The sequence below is a fragment of the Salmo salar genome, chromosome 15 (genome assembly GCF_965601325.2).
Source record: "Salmo salar chromosome 15, fSalSal1, whole genome shotgun sequence".
Lineage (NCBI taxonomy): Eukaryota > Metazoa > Chordata > Actinopteri > Salmoniformes > Salmonidae > Salmo > Salmo salar.
In genome coordinates this window covers 109116998-109139815 of record NC_138305.1, presented here as the reverse complement: position 1 = coordinate 109139815, position 22818 = coordinate 109116998, and the positions used below count along the sequence as shown (strand labels likewise).

The 22818-nt window shown below is 41.7% G+C and overlaps 1 protein-coding gene across 1 annotated transcript in view; it reads left to right on the top strand.

Moving 5' to 3' along the window:
• The window catches only part of LOC106572912 (laminin subunit alpha-5), a 292659-nt gene that overhangs the window by 112736 nt on the left and 157105 nt on the right, over nt 1–22818 (top strand). Inside the window, exons 13-21 of the mRNA XM_082962271.1 lie at nt 1689–1826; nt 13780–13914; nt 15289–15423; nt 15803–15940; nt 18535–18687; nt 19001–19053; nt 19572–19677; nt 19988–20087; nt 20293–20449. Of these exons, the coding sequence (XP_082818397.1) occupies nt 1689–1826; nt 13780–13914; nt 15289–15423; nt 15803–15940; nt 18535–18687; nt 19001–19053; nt 19572–19677; nt 19988–20087; nt 20293–20449 (1115 nt within the window). The remainder of the gene's footprint in view (nt 1–1688; nt 1827–13779; nt 13915–15288; nt 15424–15802; nt 15941–18534; nt 18688–19000; nt 19054–19571; nt 19678–19987; nt 20088–20292; nt 20450–22818) is intronic.

The window sequence follows — 22818 nt, the reverse complement described above, 5'->3', positions numbered from 1 at the left end:
TAACTTTACAGAGAGATATACACTAGATAACTTTACGCACAGCGATATACACTGGATAACTTTACACAGCGATATACACTAGATAACTTTACAGAGAGATATACACTAGATAACTTTACACAGCGATATACACTAGATAACTTTACACACAGCGATATACACTAGATAACTTTACACACAGCGATATACACTAGATAACTTTACAGAGAGATATACACTAGATAACTTTACACAGCGATATACACTAGATAACTTTACAGAGAGATATACACTAGATAACTTTACACACAGTGATATACACTAGATAACTTTACACACAGTGATATACACTAGATAACTTTACACACAAAGATATACACTAGATAACTTTACACAGAGATATACACTAGATAACTTTACACAGCGATATACACCGGATAACTTTACACACAGCGATATACACTAGATAACTTTACACACAGTGATATACACTAGATAACTACACACAGAGATATACACTAGATAACTTTACACACAGCGATATACACTGGATAACTTTACACAGCGATATACACTAGATAACTTTACACAGCGATATACACTAGATAACTTTACACACAGCGATATACACTAGATAACTACAAACAGAGATATACACTAGATAACTTTACACACAGCGATATACACTAGATAACTTTACACAGCGATATACACTAGATAACTTTACACACAGCGATATACACTAGATAACTTTACACAGCGATATACACTAGATAACTTTACACAGTGATATACACTAGATAACTTTACACAGCGATATACACTAGATAACTTTACACAGCGATATACACTAGATAACTTTACACACAGCGATATACACTAGATAACTTTACACAGTGATATACACTAGATAACTTTACACACAGCGATATACACTGGATAACTTTACACAGCGATATACACTAGATAACTTTACACACAGCGATACACACAGGATAACTTTACACAGCGATATACACTAGATAACTTTACAAAGCGATATACACTAGATAACTTTACAAAGCGATATACACTAGATAACTTTACACAGCGATATACACTGGATAACTTTACACAGCGATATACACTGGATAACTTTACACAGCGATATACACTAGATAACTTTACACACAGCGATATACACTAGATAACTTTACACAGCGATATACACAATACAACTACAGACAGTGATATAGTACGCTAGATAACTTTACACACTGTCAGGCATGCTCATACTCCCCACCCCTACAAACACCCCCGCGTTCATCCACCTCTGGCCTGCTCGCCTCCCTACCTCTGCGGAAGCACAGTTCCCGCTCGGCCCAGTCAAATCTGTTCGCTGCCCTGGCACCCCAATGGTGGAACAAGCTCCCTCACGACGCCAGGACAGCGGAGTCAATCACCACCTTCCGGAGACACCTGAAACCCCACCTCTTTAAGGAATACCTGGGATAGGATAAAGTAATCCTTCTAACCCCCCACCCCAAAAAAGATATATAGATGTACTATTGTAAAGTGGTTGTTCCACTGGATATCATAAGGTGAATGCACCAATTTGTAAGTCGCTCTGGATAAGAGCGTCTGCTAAATGACGTAAATGTAAAATGTAAACAGACACAAACACACGTGTTCGTTGTGTAATGACCCCAGTCTGCCTTCTCCTCCGCCAGCGTGTCAGTGCTCAGGCACAGGGTGCCAGGGTGGTAGGTGTGATACACTGACGGGGCAGTGCCAGTGTCGCCAAGGCTTCCAGGGGTACTCATGTGACCAGTGTACTCCAGGCTACTTCAACTACCCCCTCTGCCAACGTGAGTATCTGCCAACACATTGTTACCCACTGTGCCAAAGGGATTGTCTGTCTGCCAAACATTGGCTCCAAAAAACATTGTCTGCTAAATATCTGTCTCTTCAGAAAGCTGACACAACACTGGATATACAGCTCAATACTGACACACAGGACCATGGATATACAGCTCAATACTGACACACACACATGACCATGGATATACAGCTCAATACTGATATACAACACAGGACCATGGATATACAGCTCAATACTGACACACAGGACCATGGATATACAGCTCAATACTGATATACAACACAGGACCATGGATATACAGCTCAATACTGACACACTGGACCATGGATATACAGCTCAATACTGACACAACACACAGGACCATGGATATGCAGCTCAATACTGACACACAGGACCATGGATATACAGCTCAATACTGATATACAGGACCATGGATATACAGCTCAATACTGACACACAGGACCATGGATATACAGCTCAATACTGACACGACACACAGGACCATGGATATACAGCTCGATACTGACACACAGGACCATGGATATACAGCTCAATACTGACACAACACACAGGACCATGGATATACAGCTCAATACTGACACACAGGACCATGGATATACAGCTCAATACTGATACACACACAGGACCATGGATATACAGCTCAATACTGATATACAACACAGGACCATGGATATACAGCTCAATACTGACACACAGGACCATGGATATACAGCTCAATACTGACACACAGGACCATGGACATACAGCTCAATACTGATACACAGAGGACCATGGATATACAGCTCAATACTGACACACAGGACCATGGATATACAGCTCAATACTGACACACAGGACCATGGATATACAGCTCAATACTGACACACACACAGGACCATGGATATACAGCTCAATACTGATATACAGGACCATGGATATACAGCTCAATACTGATATACAGGACCATGGATATACAGCTCAATACTGACACACTGGACCATGGATATACAGCTCAATACTGACACACACACAGGACCATGGATATACAGCTCAATACTGACACAACACACTGGACCATGGACATACAGCTCAATACTGATATACAGGACCATGGATATACAGCTCAATACTGATATACAGGACCATGGATATACAGCTCAATACTGATACACACACAGGACCATGGATATACAGCTCAATACTGATATACAGGACCATGGATATACAGCTCAATACTGATACACACACAGGACCATGGATATACAGCTCAATACTGATACACAGGACCATGGATATACAGCTCAATACTGACACACAGGACCATGGATATACAGCTCAATACTGACACACAGGACCATGGATATACAGCTCAATACTGACACACAGGACCATGGATATACAGCTCAATACTGACACACACACATGACCATGGATATACAGCTCAATACTGATATACAACACAGGACCATGGATATACAGCTCAATACTGACACACAGGACCATGGATATACAGCTCAATACTGATATACAACACAGGACCATGGATATACAGCTCAATACTGACACACTGGACCATGGATATACAGCTCAATACTGACACACACACTGGACCATGGATAAACAGCTCAATACTGATATACAACACAGGACCATGGATATACAGCTCAATACTGACACACTGGACCATGGATATACAGCTCAATAACTGATATACAACACAGGACCATGGATATACAGCTCAATACTGACACACTGGACCATTGATATACAGCTCAATACTGACACACACACAGGACCATGGATATACAGCTCAATACTGACACAACACACTGGACCATGGACATACAGCTCAATACTGATATACAGGACCATGGATATACAGCTCAATACTGATATACAGGACCATGGATATACAGCTCAATACTGATACACACACAGGACCATGGATATACAGCTCAATACTGATATACAGGACCATGGATATACAGCTCAATACTGATACACACACAGGACCATGGATATACAGCTCAATACTGATACACAGGACCATGGATATACAGCTCAATACTGACACACAGGACCATGGATATACAGCTCAATACTGACACACAGGACCATGGATATACAGCTCAATACTGACACACAGGACCATGGATATACAGCTCAATACTGACACACACACATGACCATGGATATACAGCTCAATACTGATATACAACACAGGACCATGGATATACAGCTCAATACTGACACACAGGACCATGGATATACAGCTCAATACTGATATACAACACAGGACCATGGATATACAGCTCAATACTGACACACTGGACCATGGATATACAGCTCAATACTGATATACAACACAGGACCATGGATATACAGCTCAATACTGACACACACACATGACTATGGATATACAGCTCAATACTGACATACAACACAGGACCATGGATATACAGCTCAATACTGACACACTGGACCATGGATATACAGCTCAATACTGATATACAACACAGGACCATGGATATACAGCTCAATACTGACACACTGGACCATGGATATACAGCTCAATACTGACTCAGGACCATGGATATACAGCTCAATAATGACTCAGGACCATGGATATACAGCTCAATACTGACACTGGACCATGGATATACAGCTCAATACTGATATACAACACAGGACCATGGATATACAGCTCAATACTGACACACAGGACCATGGATATACAGCTCAATACTGACACAGGACCATGGATATACAGCTCAATACTGACACACTGGACCATGGATATACAGCTCAATACTGACACACAGGACCATGGAAATACAGCTCAATACTGACACACAGGACCATGGATATACAGCTCAATACTGATATACAGGACCATGGATATACAGCTCAATACTGACACACAGGACCATGGATATACAGCTCAATACTGACACACACACAGGACCATGGATATACAGCTCAATACTGATATACAGGACCATGGATATACAGCTCAATACTGATATACAGGACCATGGATATACAGCTCAATACTGACACACTGGACCATGGATATACAGCTCAATACTGACACACACACAGGACCATGGATATACAGCTCAATACTGACACACACACAGGACCATGGATATGCAGCTCAATACTGATACACACATAGGACCATGGATATACAGCTCAATACTGATATACAACACAGGACCATGGATATACAGCTCAATACTGACACACACACAGGACCATGGATATACAGCTCAATACTGACACACACACAGGACCATGGATATACAGCTCAATACTGACACACAGGACCATGGATATACAGCTCAATACTGATACACAGAGGACCATGGATATACAGCTCAATACTGATACACAGGACCATGGATATACAGCTCAATACTGACACACTGGACCATGGATATACAGCTCAATACTGACACACACACAGGACCATGGATATACAGCTCAATACTGATATACAACACAGGACCATGGAAATACAGCTCAATACTGATATACAACACTGGACCATGGATATACAGCTCAATACTGATACACAGGACCATGGATATACAGCTCAATACTGACACACAGGACCATGGATATACAGCTCAATACTGACACACACACAGGACCATGGATATACAGCTCAATACTGATATACAACACAGGACCATGGATATACAGTTCAATACTGACTCAGGACCATGGATATACAGCTCAATACTGACTCAGGACCATGGATATACAGCTCAATACTGATATACAGGACCATGGATATACAGCTCAATACTGACTCAGGACCATGGATATACAGCTCAATACTGACTCAGGACCATGGATATACAGCTCAATACTGACACACAGGACCATGGATATACAGCTCAATACTGACACACACACTGGACCATGGATATACAGCTCAATACTGACACACAGGACCATGGATATACAGCTCAATACTGATATACAACACAGGACCATGGATATACAGCTCAATACTGACACACAGGACCATGGATATACAGCTCAATACTGACACACAGGACCATGGATATACAGCTCAATACTGACACACACAGGACCATGGATATACAGCTCAATACTGATATACAACACAGGACCATGGATATACAGCTCAATACTGACTCAGGACCATGGATATACAGCTCAATACTGACACACTGGACCATGGATATACAGCTCAATACTGACACACAGGACCATGGATATACAGCTCAATACTGACACACAGGACCATGGATATACAGCTCAATACTGATATACAGGACCATGGATATACAGCTCAATACTGACACACATGACCATGGATATACAGCTCAATACTGACACACTGGACCATGGATACACAGCTCAATACTGACACACTGGACCATGGATATACAGCTCAATACTGATATACAGGACCATGGATATACAGCTCAATACTGATATACAGTACCATGGATATACAACTCAATACTGATATACAGGACCATGGATATACAGCTCAATACTGACACACATGACCATGGATATACAGCTCAATACTGACACACTGGACCATGGATATACAGCTCAATACTGACACACTGGACCATGGATATACAGCTCAATACTGATATACAGGACCATGGATATACAGCTCAATACTGACACACTGGACCATGGATATACAGCTCAATACTGATATACAGGACATTGGATATACAGCTCAATACTGACACACAGGACCATGGATATACAGCTCAATACTGACACACAGGACCATGGATATACAGCTCAATACTGATATACAGGACCATGGATATACAGCTCAATACTGACACACTGGACCATGGATATACAGCTCAATACTGATATACATGACCATGGATATACAGCTCAATACTGACACACAGGACCATGGATATGCAGCTCAATACTGATACACAGGACCATGGATATACAGCTCAATACTGACCTACTGGACCATGGATATACAGCTCAATACTTATATACAGGACCATGGATATACAGCTCAATACTGACACACAGGACCATGGATATACAGCTCAATACTGATACACAGGACCATGGATATACAGCTAAATACTGATACACAGGACCATGGATATACAGCTCAATACTGATACACAGGACCATGGATATACAGCTCAATACTGATACACAGGACCATGGATATACAGCTCAATACTGATACACAGGACCATGGATATACAGCTCAATACTGATATACAGGACCATGGATATACAGCTCAATACTGATATACAGGACCATGGATATACAGCTCAATACTGACACACATGACCATGGATATACAGCTCAATACTGACACACTGGACCATGGATATACAGCTCAATACTGACTCAGGACCATGGATATACAGCTCAATACTGATACACAGGACCATGGATATACAGCTCAATACTGATACACAGGACCATGGATATACAGCTCAATACTGATATACAGGACCATGGATATACAGCTCAATACTGATATACAGGACCATGGATATACAGCTCAATACTGACACACATGACCATGGATATACAGCTCAATACTGACACACTGGACCATGGATATACAGCTCAATACTGACTCAGGACCATGGATATACAGCTCAATACTGACTCAGGACCATGGATATACAGCTCAATACTGACACACTGGACCATGGATATACAGCTCAATACTGACTCAGGACCATGGATATAGAGCTCAATACTGATATACAGGACCATGGATATACAGCTCAATACTGATACACACACAGGACCATGGATATACAGCTCAATACTGATACACAGGACCATGGATATACAGCTCAATACTGATATACTGGACCATGGATATACAGCTCAATACTGACACACTGGACCATGGATATACAGCTCAATACTGATATACAACACAGGACCATGGATATACAGCTCAATACTGACACACAGGACCATGGATATACAGCTCAATACTGACACACTGGACCAGGGATATACAGCTCAATACTGACACACAGGACCATGGATATACAGCTCAATACTGATATACACACTGGACCATGGATATACAGCTCAATACTGACACACAGGACCATGGATATACAGCTCAATACTGATATATAACACAGGACCATGGATATACAGCTCAATACTGATATACAGGACCATGGATATACAGCTCAATACTGACACTCAGGACCATGGATATACAGCTCAATACTGACACACTGGACCATGGATATGCAGCTCAATACTGACTCAGGACCATGGATATACAGCTCAATACTGACTCAGGACCATGGATATACAGCTCAATACTGACACACAGGACCATGGATATACAGCTCAATACTGATACACAGGACCATGGATATACAGCTCAATACTGACACACAGGACCATGGATATACAGCTCAATACTGATATACAGGACCATGGATATACAGCTCAATACTGACACACAGGACCATGGATATACAGCTCAATACTGACACACAGGACCATGGATATACAGCTCAATACTGACTCAGGACCATGGATATACAGCTCAATACTGATATACAGGACCATGGATATACAGCTCAATACTGATATACAGGACCATGGATATACAGCTCAATACTGACACACAGGACCATGGATATACAGCTCAATACTGACACACAGGACCATGGATATACAGCTCAATACTGATATACAGGACCATGGATATACAGCTCAATACTGATATACAGGACCATGGATATACAGCTCAATACTGATATACAGGACCATGGATATACAGCTCAATACTGATATACAACACAGGACCATGGATATACAGCTCAATACTGACACACAGGACCATGGATATACAGCTCAATACTGACACACAGGACCATGGATATACAGCTCAATACTGACACACAGGACCATGGATATACAGCTCAATACTGATATACAGGACCATGGATATACAGCTCAATACTGATATACAGGACCATGGATATACAGCTCAATACTGATATACAGGACCATGGATATACAGCTCAATACTGATATACAACACAGGACCATGGATATACAGCTCAATACTGACACACAGGACCATGGATATACAGCTCAATACTGATATACTGGACCATGGATATACAGCTCAATACTGACACACAGGACCATGGATATAAAGCTCAATACTGACACACTGGACCATGGATATACAGCTCAATACTGACACACTGGACCATGGATATACAGCTCAATACTGACACAATGGACCATGGATATACAGCTCAATACTGACACACAGGACCATGGATATACAGCTCAATACTGATATACAACACAGGACCATGGATATACAGCTCAATACTGATATACAGGACCATGGATATACAGCTCAATACTGACACTCAGGACCATGGATATACAGCTCAATACTGACACACTGGACCATGGATATGCAGCTCAATACTGACTCAGGACCATGGATATACAGCTCAATACTGACTCAGGACCATGGATATACAGCTCAATACTGACACACAGGACCATGGATATACAGCTCAATACTGATACACAGGACCATGGATATACAGCTCAATACTGACACACAGGACCATGGATATACAGCTCAATACTGATATACAGGACCATGGATATACAGCTCAATACTGACACACAGGACCATGGATATACAGCTCAATACTGACACACAGGACCATGGATATACAGCTCAATACTGACTCAGGACCATGGATATACAGCTCAATACTGATATACAGGACCATGGATATACAGCTCAATACTGATATACAGGACCATGGATATACAGCTCAATACTGACACACAGGACCATGGATATACAGCTCAATACTGACACACAGGACCATGGATATACAGCTCAATACTGATATACAGGACCATGGATATACAGCTCAATACTGATATACAGGACCATGGATGTACAGCTCAATACTGATATACAGGACCATGGATATACAGCTCAATACTGATATACAACACAGGACCATGGATATACAGCTCAATACTGACACACAGGACCATGGATATACTGCTCAATACTGACACACAGGACCATGGATATACAGCTCAATACTGACACACAGGACCATGGATATACAGCTCAATACTGATATACAGGACCATGGATATACAGCTCAATACTGATATACAGGACCATGGATATACAGCTCAATACTGATATACAGGACCATGGATATACAGCTCAATACTGATATACAACACAGGACCATGGATATACAGCTCAATACTGACACACAGGACCATGGATATACAGCTCAATACTGATATACTGGACCATGGATATACAGCTCAATACTGACACACAGGACCATGGATATACAGCTCAATACTGACACACTGGACCATGGATATACAGCTCAATACTGACACACTGGACCATGGATATACAGCTCAATACTGACACACTGGACCATGGATATACAGCTCAATACTGACACACAGGACCATGGATATACAGCTCAATACTGATATACAGGACCATGGATATACAGCTCAATACTGATATACAGGACCATGGATATACAGCTCAATACTGATACACACACAGGACCATGGATATACAGCTCAATACTGATACACTGGACCATGGATATACAGCTCAATACTGATATACAGGACCATGGATATACAGCTCAATACTGACACAGGACCATGGATATACAGCTCAATACTGACACACAGGACCATGGATATACAGCTCAATACTGACACACAGGACCATGGATATACAGCTCAATACTGACACACAGGACCATGGATATACAGCTCAATACTGACACACAGGACCATGGATATACAGCTCAATACTGACACACTGGACCATGGATATACAGCTCAATACTGACTCAGGACCATAGATATACAGCTCAATACTGATATACAGGACCATGGATATACAGCTCAATACTGACACTCAGGACCATGGATATACAGCTCAATACTGATACACAGGACCATGGATATACAGCTCAATACTGATATACAACACAGGACCATGGATATACAGCTCAATACTGACACACTGGACCATGGATATACAGCTCAATACTGACACACTGGACCATGGATATACAGCTCAATACTGATATACAGGACCATGGATATACAGCTCAATACTGACACACTGGACCATGGATATACCGCTCAATACTGACACACAGGACCATGGATATACAGCTCAATACTGACACACAGGACCATGGATATACAGCTCAATACTGATATACAGGACCATGGATATACAGCTCAATACTGACTCAGGACCATGGATATACAGCTCAATACTGACACACAGGACCATGGATATACAGCTCAATACTGACACACAGGACCATGGATATACAGCTCAATACTGACACACAGGACCATGGATATACAGCTCAATACTGACACACAGGACCATGGATATACAGCTCAATACTGACACACAGGACCATGGATATACAGCTCAATACTGATATACAGGACCATGGATATACAGCTCAATACTGATATACAGGACCATGGATATACAGCTCAATACTGACACACAGGACCATGGATATACAGCTCAATACTGACACACTGGACCATGGATATACAGCTCAATACTGACACACAGGACCATGGATATACAGCTCAATACTGACACACTGGACCATGGATATACAGCTCAATACTGACACACAGGACCATGGATATACAGCTCAATACTGATATACAACACATGACCATGGATATGCAGCTCAATACTGATATACAACACAGGACCATGGATATACAGCTCAATACTGACACACTGGACCATGGATATACAGCTCAATACTGACACACAGGACCATGAATATACAGCTTAATACTGATATACAGGACCATGGATATACAGCTCAATACTGACACACTGGACCATGGATATACAGCTCAATACTGACACACAGGACCATGGATATACAGCTCAATACTGATATACAGGACCATGGATATACAGCTCAATACTGACACACGGGACCATGGATATACAGCTCAATACTGACACACAGGACCATGGATATACAGCTCAATACTGACACACTGGACCATGGATATACAGCTCAATACTGACACACAGGACCATGGATATACAGCTCAATACTGATATACAACACAGGACCATGGATATGCAGCTCAATACTGATATACAACACAGGACCATGGATATACAGCTCAATACTGACACACTGGACCATGGATATACAGCTCAATACTGACACACAGGACCATGGATATACAGCTCAATACTGACACACACAGGACCATGGATATACAGCTCAATACTGATACACAGGACCATGGATATACAGCTCAATACTGATATACAACACAGGACCATGGATATACAGCTCAATACTGACACACTGGACCATGGATATACAGCTCAATACTGACACACTGGACCATGGATATACAGCTCAATTCTGATATACAAGACCATGGATATACAGCTCAATACTGACACACTGGACCATGGATATACAGCTCAATACTGACACACAGGACCATGGATATACAGCTCAATACTGACACACAGGACCATGGATATACAGCTCAATACTGATATACAGGACCATGGATATACAGCTCAATACTGACTCAGGACCATGGATATACAGCTCAATACTGACAGACAGGACCATGGATATACAGCTCAATACTGACACACAGGACCATGGATATACAGCTCAATACTGACACACAGGACCATGGATATACAGCTCAATACTGACACACAGGACCATGGATATACAGCTCAATACTGACACACAGGACCATGGATATACAGCTCAATACTGATATACAGGACCATGGATATACAGCTCAATACTGACACACAGGACCATGGATATACAGCTCAATACTGACACACTGGACCATGGATATACAGCTCAATACTGACACACAGGACCATGGATATACAGCTCAATACTGACACACTGGACCATGGATATACAGCTCAATACTGACACACAGGACCATGGATATACAGCTCAATACTGATATACAACACAGGACCATGGATATGCAGCTCAATACTGATATACAACACAGGACCATGGATATGCAGCTCAATACTGACACACTGGACCATGGATATACAGCTCAATACTGACACACAGGACCATGGATATACAGCTCAATACTGATATACAGGACCATGGATATACAGCTCAATACTGACACACAGGACCATGGATATACAGCTCAATACTGACACACTGGACCATGGATATACAGCTCAATACTGACACACAGGACCATGGATATACAGCTCAATACTGACACACTGGACCATGGATATACAGCTCAATACTGACACACAGGACCATGGATATACAGCTCAATACAGCTCAATACTGATATACAACACAGGACCATGGATATGCAGCTCAATACTGATATACAACACAGGACCATGGATATACAGCTCAATACTGACACACAGGACCATGGATATACAGCTCAATACTGACACACAGGACCATGGATATACAGCTCAATACTGACACACAGGACCATGGATATACAGCTCAATACTGATACACTGGACCATGGATATACAGCTCAATACTGATATATAACACAGGACCATGGATATACAGCTCAATACTGACTCAGGACCATGGATATACAGCTCAATACTGACACACACACAGGACCATGGATATACAGCTCAATACTGACACACAGGACCATGGATATACAGCTCAATACTGACACACAGGACCATGGATATACAGCTCAATACTGACTCAGGACCGCTTGTCTGTTTCGTGAATTGTTTCTGGAATTAATTCTGTTTTGGAATTACAATAAAAGTTCATAAACTCTGTTTGTCTTTCCCCTCCATCAGTGTGTGGCTGTAGCAGCGTGGGAACTCTCCCAGAGGGCTGTGATGTGTCTGGACGGTGTCTGTGTCGTCCAGAGTTCCAGGGGCCGCGATGTGAGCAGTGTAGATCAGGCTTCCACTCCTACCCCAACTGCCAAGGTACTGACCACTGACAGGACCACACACCACGCTCATCAACTACACACACCACAACTACACACACCCCAGCTACACACACCACGCTCATCAACTACACACACCACAACTACACACACCCTAGCTACACACACCACGCTCATCAACTACACACACCGCATCTACACACACCAAAACTACACACACCACGCTCATCAACTACACACACCACAACTACACACACCCCAACTACACACACCACGCTCATCAACTACACACACCACAACTACACACACCCCAACTACACACACCATGCTCATCAACTACACACACCCCAACTACACACACCACGCTCATCAACTACACACACCACAACTACACACACCAAAACTACACACACCACGCTCATCAACTACACACACCACAACTACACACACCCCAACTACACACACCACGCTCATCAACTACACACACCACAACTACACACACCACAACTACACACCCCAACTACACACACCATGCTCATCAACTACACACACCCCAACTACACACACCATGCTCATCAACTACACACACCACAACTACACACACCACAACTACACACACCACGCTCATCAACTACACACACCACATCTACACACACCACAACTACACACACCACAACTACACACACCACGCTCATCAACTACACACACCACATCTACACACACCACAACTACACACACCCCAACTACACACACCACGCTCATCAACTACACACACCGCATCTACACACACCACAACTACACACACCACAACTACACACACCACAACTACACACACCACGCTCATCAACTACACACACCGCATCTACACACACCAAAACTACACACACCACGCTCATCAACTACACACACCACATCAACACACACCAAAACTACACACACCAGACACCCCAACTACACACACCCCAACTACACACACCACGCTCATCAACTACACACACCGCATCTACACACACCAAAACTACACACACCACGCTCATCAACTACACACACCACATCAACACACACCAAAACTACACACACCAGACACCCCAACTACACACACACACACCAGACACCCCAACTACACACACACCAGACACCCCAACTAGACACACCCCAACTACACACACCACACACCCCAACTACACACACCAGACATCAGTCATTTTGTAGAGGTGTCTGAACTCTCTAGCAAAACAGTTTGGTGATGTTTGAGACTACATTGCAGTCGTAGACAGAAGACAAATCACCTTACATCTTAAATAACTATTTGTCGATCGGTCAGCCTGCTCAGTTAGTGATTAACGACAGAGCAGAATTATTGCTTTCGAACACGGCCACTATCTAATGTTGTTACTTCCTGTTTACCCAGTGTGCACCTGTGATCCTCGCACCTCGTTGGGCTCTAGCTGCAGCGTGTCAGGCCACTGCCACTGCAGACCTAACTACAGCGGCACCATCTGTGACCAGTGTGCTCCTGGTTTCTACGGCTTCCCCAGCTGCACGCGTAAGTTGTCACGAGTTCAGACGACATCTCAAAGCCTGATTGGTTGTTAAAATCAGATTGCTTCAATATCTAAAACTAATTTCTAAATATGTCCAAGGCACTTTCTTAAACGATGGGTGGCCGTCTGCGCTGTATGTGTTCATCATACTGTCTAATCTGTCACGTGTTGTTATGTATTTGTTATCCTGTCTAGTCTGTCATATGTTATGTATTTATTATCCTGTCTACTCTGTCATGTTTTTATGTATTTATTATCCTGTCTAATCTGTCACTAAATTCAAGTCTGAATCTAGCTAAATGCTAGCTAGCTAACTCCCTCCTCTCTCTCCTGTCTCCCCAGCTACTATCCTAATGTGTAAATATCTCTCTCCTCCCTCAGCTTGTCAGTGCTCAGCTGAGGGCTCCAGGTTCACTAGCTGTGACCAGGTGAGTGGTCAGTGTACCTGTCTGCCCAGCGTCGTGGGACAGAGGTGTGACACCTGCAACTCTGGAACCTACGGATTCCCTCTCTGCCAAGGTAGGTAACCTCCTATGGACTTGGTCATTCAATCATTAATTCAATTAATCAATTAATCAATCAATTAGTCAATCAATAGAGCTTTATTATCCCTCAATGACTATTTAATTCAGTCCCTTTGCTCATATAATACACACATACTGTACATTCCATATCCATCTCGATTTCGATCTCAGCCTGATCGAAGGTTGAGATCGCCCCCTGTATATAGCCTCCACATTGACTCTGTACCGGTACCCCCTGTATATAGCCTCCACATTGACTCTGTATCGGTACCCCCTGTATATAGCCTCCACATTGACTCTGTACCGGTACCCCCTGTATATAGCCTCCACATTGACTCTGTACCGTAACACCCTGTATATAGCCTCCACATTGACTCTGTACCGGTACCCCCTGTATATAGCCTCCACATTGACTCTGTACCGGTACCCCCTGTATATAGCCTCCACATTGACTCTCTACTGGTACCCCCTGTATATAGCCTCCACATTGACTCTGTACCGGTACCCCCTGTATATAGCCTCCACATTGACTCTGTACCGGTACCCCCTGTAAATAGCCTCCACATTGACTCTGTACCGGTACCCCCTGTATATAGCCTCCACATTGACTCTGTACCGTAACACCTGTATATAGCCTCCACACTGACTCTGTACCGTAACACCCTGTATATAGCCTCCACATTGACTCTGTACTGGTACACCCTGTATATAGACTCCACATTGACTCAGTACCGTAACACCCTGTATATACCCTCCACATTGATTCTGTACCGGTACCCCCTGTATATAGCCTCCACATTGACTCTGTACCGTAACACCCTGTATATAGTCTCCACATTGACTCTCTACTGGTACCCCCTGTATATATCCTCCACATTGACTCTGTACCCTGTATGTAGCCTCCACATTGACTCTGTACCGTAACACCCTGTATATAGACTCCACATTGACTCTGTACCGTAACACCCTGTATATAGCCTCCACATTGACTCTGTACTGGTACCCCCTGTATATAGCCTCCACATTGACTCTGTACTGGTACCCCCTGTATATAGCCTCCACATTGACTCTGTACCGTAATACCCTGTATATAGCCTCCACATTGACTCAGTACCGTAACACCCTGTATATACCCTCCACGTTGATTCTGTACCGGTACCCCCTGTATATAGCCTCCACATTGACTCTGTACCGTAACACCCTGTATATAGCCTCCACCTTGACTCTGTACCGTAACACCCTGTATATAGCCTCCACATTGACTCTGTACCGTAACACCCTGTATATAGCCTCCACATTGACTCTGTACCGTAACACCCTGTATATAGCCTCCACATTGACTCTGTACCGTAACACCCTGTATATAGCCTCCACATTGACTCTGTACCGTAACACCCTGTATATAGCCTCCACATTGACTCTGTACCGTAACACCCTGTATATAGCCTCCACATTGACTCTCTACTGGTACCCCCTGTAATAGCCTCCACATTGACTCTGTACTGGTACTCCCTGTATATAGCCTCCACATTGACTCTGTACCGTAACACCCTGTATATAGCCTCCACACTGACTCTGTACCGTAACACCTTGTATATAGCCTCCACATTGACTCTGTACCGTAATACCCTGTATATAGCCTCCACACTGACTCTGTACCGTAATACCCTGTATATAGCCTCCACATTGACTCTGTACCGTAACACCCTGTATATAGCCTCCACACTGACTCTGTACCGTAACACCCTGTATATAGCCTCCACATTGACTCTGTACCGTAACACCCTGTATATAGCCTCCACATTGACTCTGTACCGTAACACCCTGTATATAGCCTCCACATTGACTCTGTACCGTAACACCCTGTATATAGCCTCCACATTGACTCTGTACCGTAACTCCCTGTATATAGCCTTGTTATTCTGTTGTTTATTTATTTTATTTTTTTACTTTAGTTAATTTAGTAAATATTAACTCTATTTTCGTCAAACTGCATTGTTGGTTAGAGACTGTAAGTAAGCATTTCACTGTAAGGTCTACAGCTGTTGTGTTCGGCGCATGTGACAAATAAAATTTGATTTGATTTGTATCTCCCGGTCCATTGTCCATCTATAAGGAAAGATAAAATAATGACTATTTTACTAAGATATTTGTTTCCTGTATTTTACTAAGCTATTTATTTATTGTATTTTACTAAGCTATTTATTTCCTGTATTATACTAAGCTATTTATATATTGTATTTTACTAAGCTATTTATTTCCTGTATTTTACTAAGCTATTTATTTCCTGTATTTTACTAAACTATTTGTTTCCTATATTTTACTAAGCTATTTGTTTCCTGTATTTTACTACACTATTTGTTTCCTGTATTTTACTAAGCTATTTGTTTCCTGTATTTTACTACACTATTTGTTTCCTGTATTTTACTAAACTATTTGTTTCCTATATTTTACTAAGCTATTTGTTTCCTGTATTTTACTACACTATTTGTTTCCTGTATTTTACTACACTATTTGTTTCCTGTATTTTACTAAGCTATTTGTTTCCTGTATTTTACTAAACTTCTTGTTTCTTCCTGTGCTCTGCAGCTGATACATGTAACCCAGACGGTTCTGTACAGAACGAGGTCCTGCCAACCGTTGGCTCCTGTGAGTGTCTTCTCTATGTGGAGGGAGTGGCCTGTGACAGGTGTAAACCTCTGTTCTGGAACCTGTCACCTGACACCGTCTATGGATGCTCCAGTAAGACACAACTTTACCCTTTAAATCAGGGGTGGGCAACTCCAGTCCTCGAGCGCCTGATTGGTGTCACACTTCCCCCCCCCCCCCCCATCCCTAGCAAACACAGCTGATTAATCAAATTGCATCTGTTAGCTGGCTGCTGGGGCAAAACTGTGACACCAGTCAGGTCCTTTGAGGACTGGAATTGCCCACCCCTGCTGTAAATGTTATCAAAAGGAGGCATTGTGTTGGTTATTGTGAGGTTTACCTGTTTCATATGCCTATGACAGCCCAATAATGAAATGAAAGTTCCGTGTGTTCCTCCTTCTCTCAGACTGTGAATGCAACGTTGAAGGGACAATGGGTGGTGTGGCAGAGTGTGCTCAGGTGAGAAGTGGGCTTGTTATAAACAACATGGATGTACAGTACTTTAGCTAATAATAGGGTTTAGCAGTAAAGATGGGGTTTTCTCAGTGATTCAATACTCTTTGGAATGGACATAGCCAATAACACTGGCTAGCACTACTAGTGTAATAATAGTAATAATAATTATAATTATAAAAAATAAAATAATTATAAAATAATAATAATAAAATAATTATAAAAATAATAATAATAATAATAATTATAAAAAATTAAATAAATAAAAATTAAATAATTATAAAAATAATAATAATTATAGAAATAATAATAATAATTATAGAAATAATAATAATAATAAAAATAAAAATTATAATAATTATAATAATAATTCTAAAAATGATAATAATAATAATAATAAAATCATTATAAAAACAATAATTATAGAAATAATAATAATAATTATAGAAATAATAATAATAATAATAGTAATAATAGTAATAATAATAATTAAACAACATCTCCTCTCTATTTCTGTGTTTCAGAGTAATGGCCAGTGTCACTGTAAGCCCAACGCGTGCGGTGGCACCTGCTCTGTGTGTAAAGATGGATTCTTCAACCTGCGGAGCGACAGCTTCTTCGGCTGTCAAGGTAAACCTAATGGAACCAGTAGGAACCACCAACACAACATCTTAATCATTAGATCAACAGGACATCCTCTTGGTTCGAGGGCAACAGTTGGGTTTTAAATGTCTCAAGAAGGGCTACTCCCGCCACAAGAGTTTGACTCCAAATCTCCTCTGCTACAGTAACACTGGTCTGTTGTACGAGGAATGAAGTTATAGGGATGTGATAATTGTGTACTGCAGTATATCAGGACCTCTAGACGTGTTGGTGTGTATATTGCAGGTTGTATTGCAGTATATCAGGACCTCTAGACGTGTTGGTGTGTATATTGCAGGTTGTCAGTGTGATATTGGAGGATCAGCGGGTCAGTCCTGTGGGGAGAGGAACGGGAGATGTCGCTGCAGACCCAACGTAGAGGGACCCAAGTGTAACAGGTGAGGGGAAAAATGGTGTAAAAACCTTCACTTTGCATCATACAAACAAAATAAAAAAATATTTCCCAATCACTTTTTTTCAGATAGCTGTTTTAACTCAACCCCTTGAGAAACAACAACACACAGTATCCAGCTGAGGGACTACAGAATCTTATTTTAAAGACCAGATTATTAAAACCAGTGTTCCTTCCTCCCTTTATCCTAGGCCTCGTCCGGACCACTACTTTCCAGACCTGCACCACCTGAAGTTTGAGATAGAGGATGGTACCACGCTGGACGGGCGGCCTGTGCGTTTCGGCTATAACCCCATGGAATTTGAACGGTTCAGCTGGAGAGGGTACGCTCAGATGTCCCTAATACAGGTTAGTCTTCTCTACCAGACACATGTACTCTATAGTAATACATAATATATATAGCATAAATACATTCAGCGGCCAGTTTATTAGGTACACCACCGTGTTCACGAAAATGGTTCGCTCCCACAGACAGTGAGTCACGTGGCCGGAGCAGGCAGACCGGCATCCAGTTACCGTGTTTGATTGAACATTAGAATGGGTCAAACTAGTGACCTAAGCGACTGAGTGTGGTATGATCGTCGGTGCCAGGCATACCAGATCCAGTATCTCTGCCTTCCCTGTGGCTCAGTTGGTAGAGCATGGTGTTTGCAACGCCAGGGTTGTGGATTCCCACGGGGGGGCCAGTACAAAAAAAATATATATAATAATAATAATAATAAAAATAATAAAATTAATTTAAAAAAATGAAATGTATGCATTCACTACTGTAAGTCGCTCTGGATAAGAGCGTCTGCTAAATGACTTAAATGTAAACGTAAATCTCAGAAACAGCCGGCCTCCTGGGCACGAGATCACCAACGATGGACAATTTAAAGGTGGAACAACATCGCCTGGTCCGACAAAATCTCGGTTCCTGTTGCGTCATGCTGATGGAAGAGTCCGGATTTGGCGTAAACGGTACGAGTCCATGGCCCCATCCTGCCTGGTGTCAACGGTACAGGCTGGTGGCCGGTGGCGTAATGGTGTGGGGAATGTTTTTCCTGCCACACGTTAGGTCCCTTGATACCAATTGAGCACCGTTTGAACGTTTCAGACAACTTGTAGAATCCCATGCCCCGAAGAATTCAGGCTGTTCTGGAGGCAAAGAAGGGGTCTGACCCGTTACTATATGTACCTAATAAACTGTCCTCTGAGTGTACAGTATAACTCTATGGCTCTACACTCGACCCACACACTGGGCCAGTACTAGATACATGTGTATAGTACATATAGCCTATACTTCTATCTATATGACTCCTCCTTCTATTGCCTTAAGTCTCACTCTGGGCATGCAGCTATTGTATGTTTACAAATAATTGTTTCTTTTTTTATATAGTTGTATAAACAACAGTAGTAACTGAATTCCTAAAGGAATGAATTGCTTAGTCCCTACTATATAAATCCTTGGTATTATCTTAGTCCCTACTCTATAAATCATAAATCCTTGGTATTATCTTAGTTCCTACTATATAAATCCTTGGTATTATCTTAGTCCCTACTATATAAATCATAAATCCTTGGTATTATCTTAGTCCCTACTATATAAATCCTTGGTATTATCTTAGTCCCTACTATATAAATCCTTGGTATTATCTTAGTCCCTACTATATAAATCCTTGGTATTATCTTAGTCCCTACTATATATATCCTTGGTATTATCTTAGTCCCTACTATATAAATCCTTGGTATTATCTTAGTTCCTACTATATAAATCCTTGGTATTATCTTAGTCCCTACTATATAAATCCTTGGTATTATCTTAGTCCCTACTATATAAATCCTTGGTATTATCTTAGTCCCTACTATATAAATACTTGGTATTATCTTAGTCCCTACTATATAAATCCTTGGTATTATCTTAGTCCCTACTATATAAATCCTTGGTATTATCTTAGTCCCTACTATATAAATCCTTGGTATTATCTTAGTCCCTACTATATAAATACTTGGTATTATCTTAGTCCCTTCTATATAAATCCTTGGTATTATCTTAGTTCCTACTATATAAATCATAAATCCTTGGTATTATCTTAGTTCCTACTATATAAATCCTTGGTATTATCTTAGTTCCTACTATATAAATCCTTGGTATTATCTTAGTCCCTACTATATAAATCATAAATCCTTGGTATTATCTTAGTCCCTACTATATAAATCCTTGGTATTATCTTAGACCCTTCTATATAAATCCTTGGTATTATCTTAGTGGATCCTTGTTATATTGAAGTCTAAGATAATGAAATGTCTATGCAAGATGTATTATTATTGTTGTCCGAGAAGTCATTCTACCCCTGCATGTGCAACCATAACTTATTCTCCTCTGTAAAGATCCAATAGGTCTATGGTTTATCTATAGTATCCCAGCTTGCTTTATGCTTGAGTGATTAATGGCTGAAGCTAGCGTGTTTGTGGGGGTCTGCTAGCGTGTTTTATTGTGTGAGTGGCGGGGGTGAGTGGCGGGGGTGAATGGCGGGGGTGAGTGGCGGGGGTGCTCGGCATAGAGATGGATAGAGGGCACACTTGGTCCTGTTTTAAAATGGGCAGCACCATTGAGGGATTTCACCATTTTTAAAGTAGCCGACTGGGCGGGACTTCCTATGGATTAAGGAAGTATGACAGAATTACATCCAGGTCAGCAGAAGGAATTACGCCCCCTACACATCCATCCTTACTTT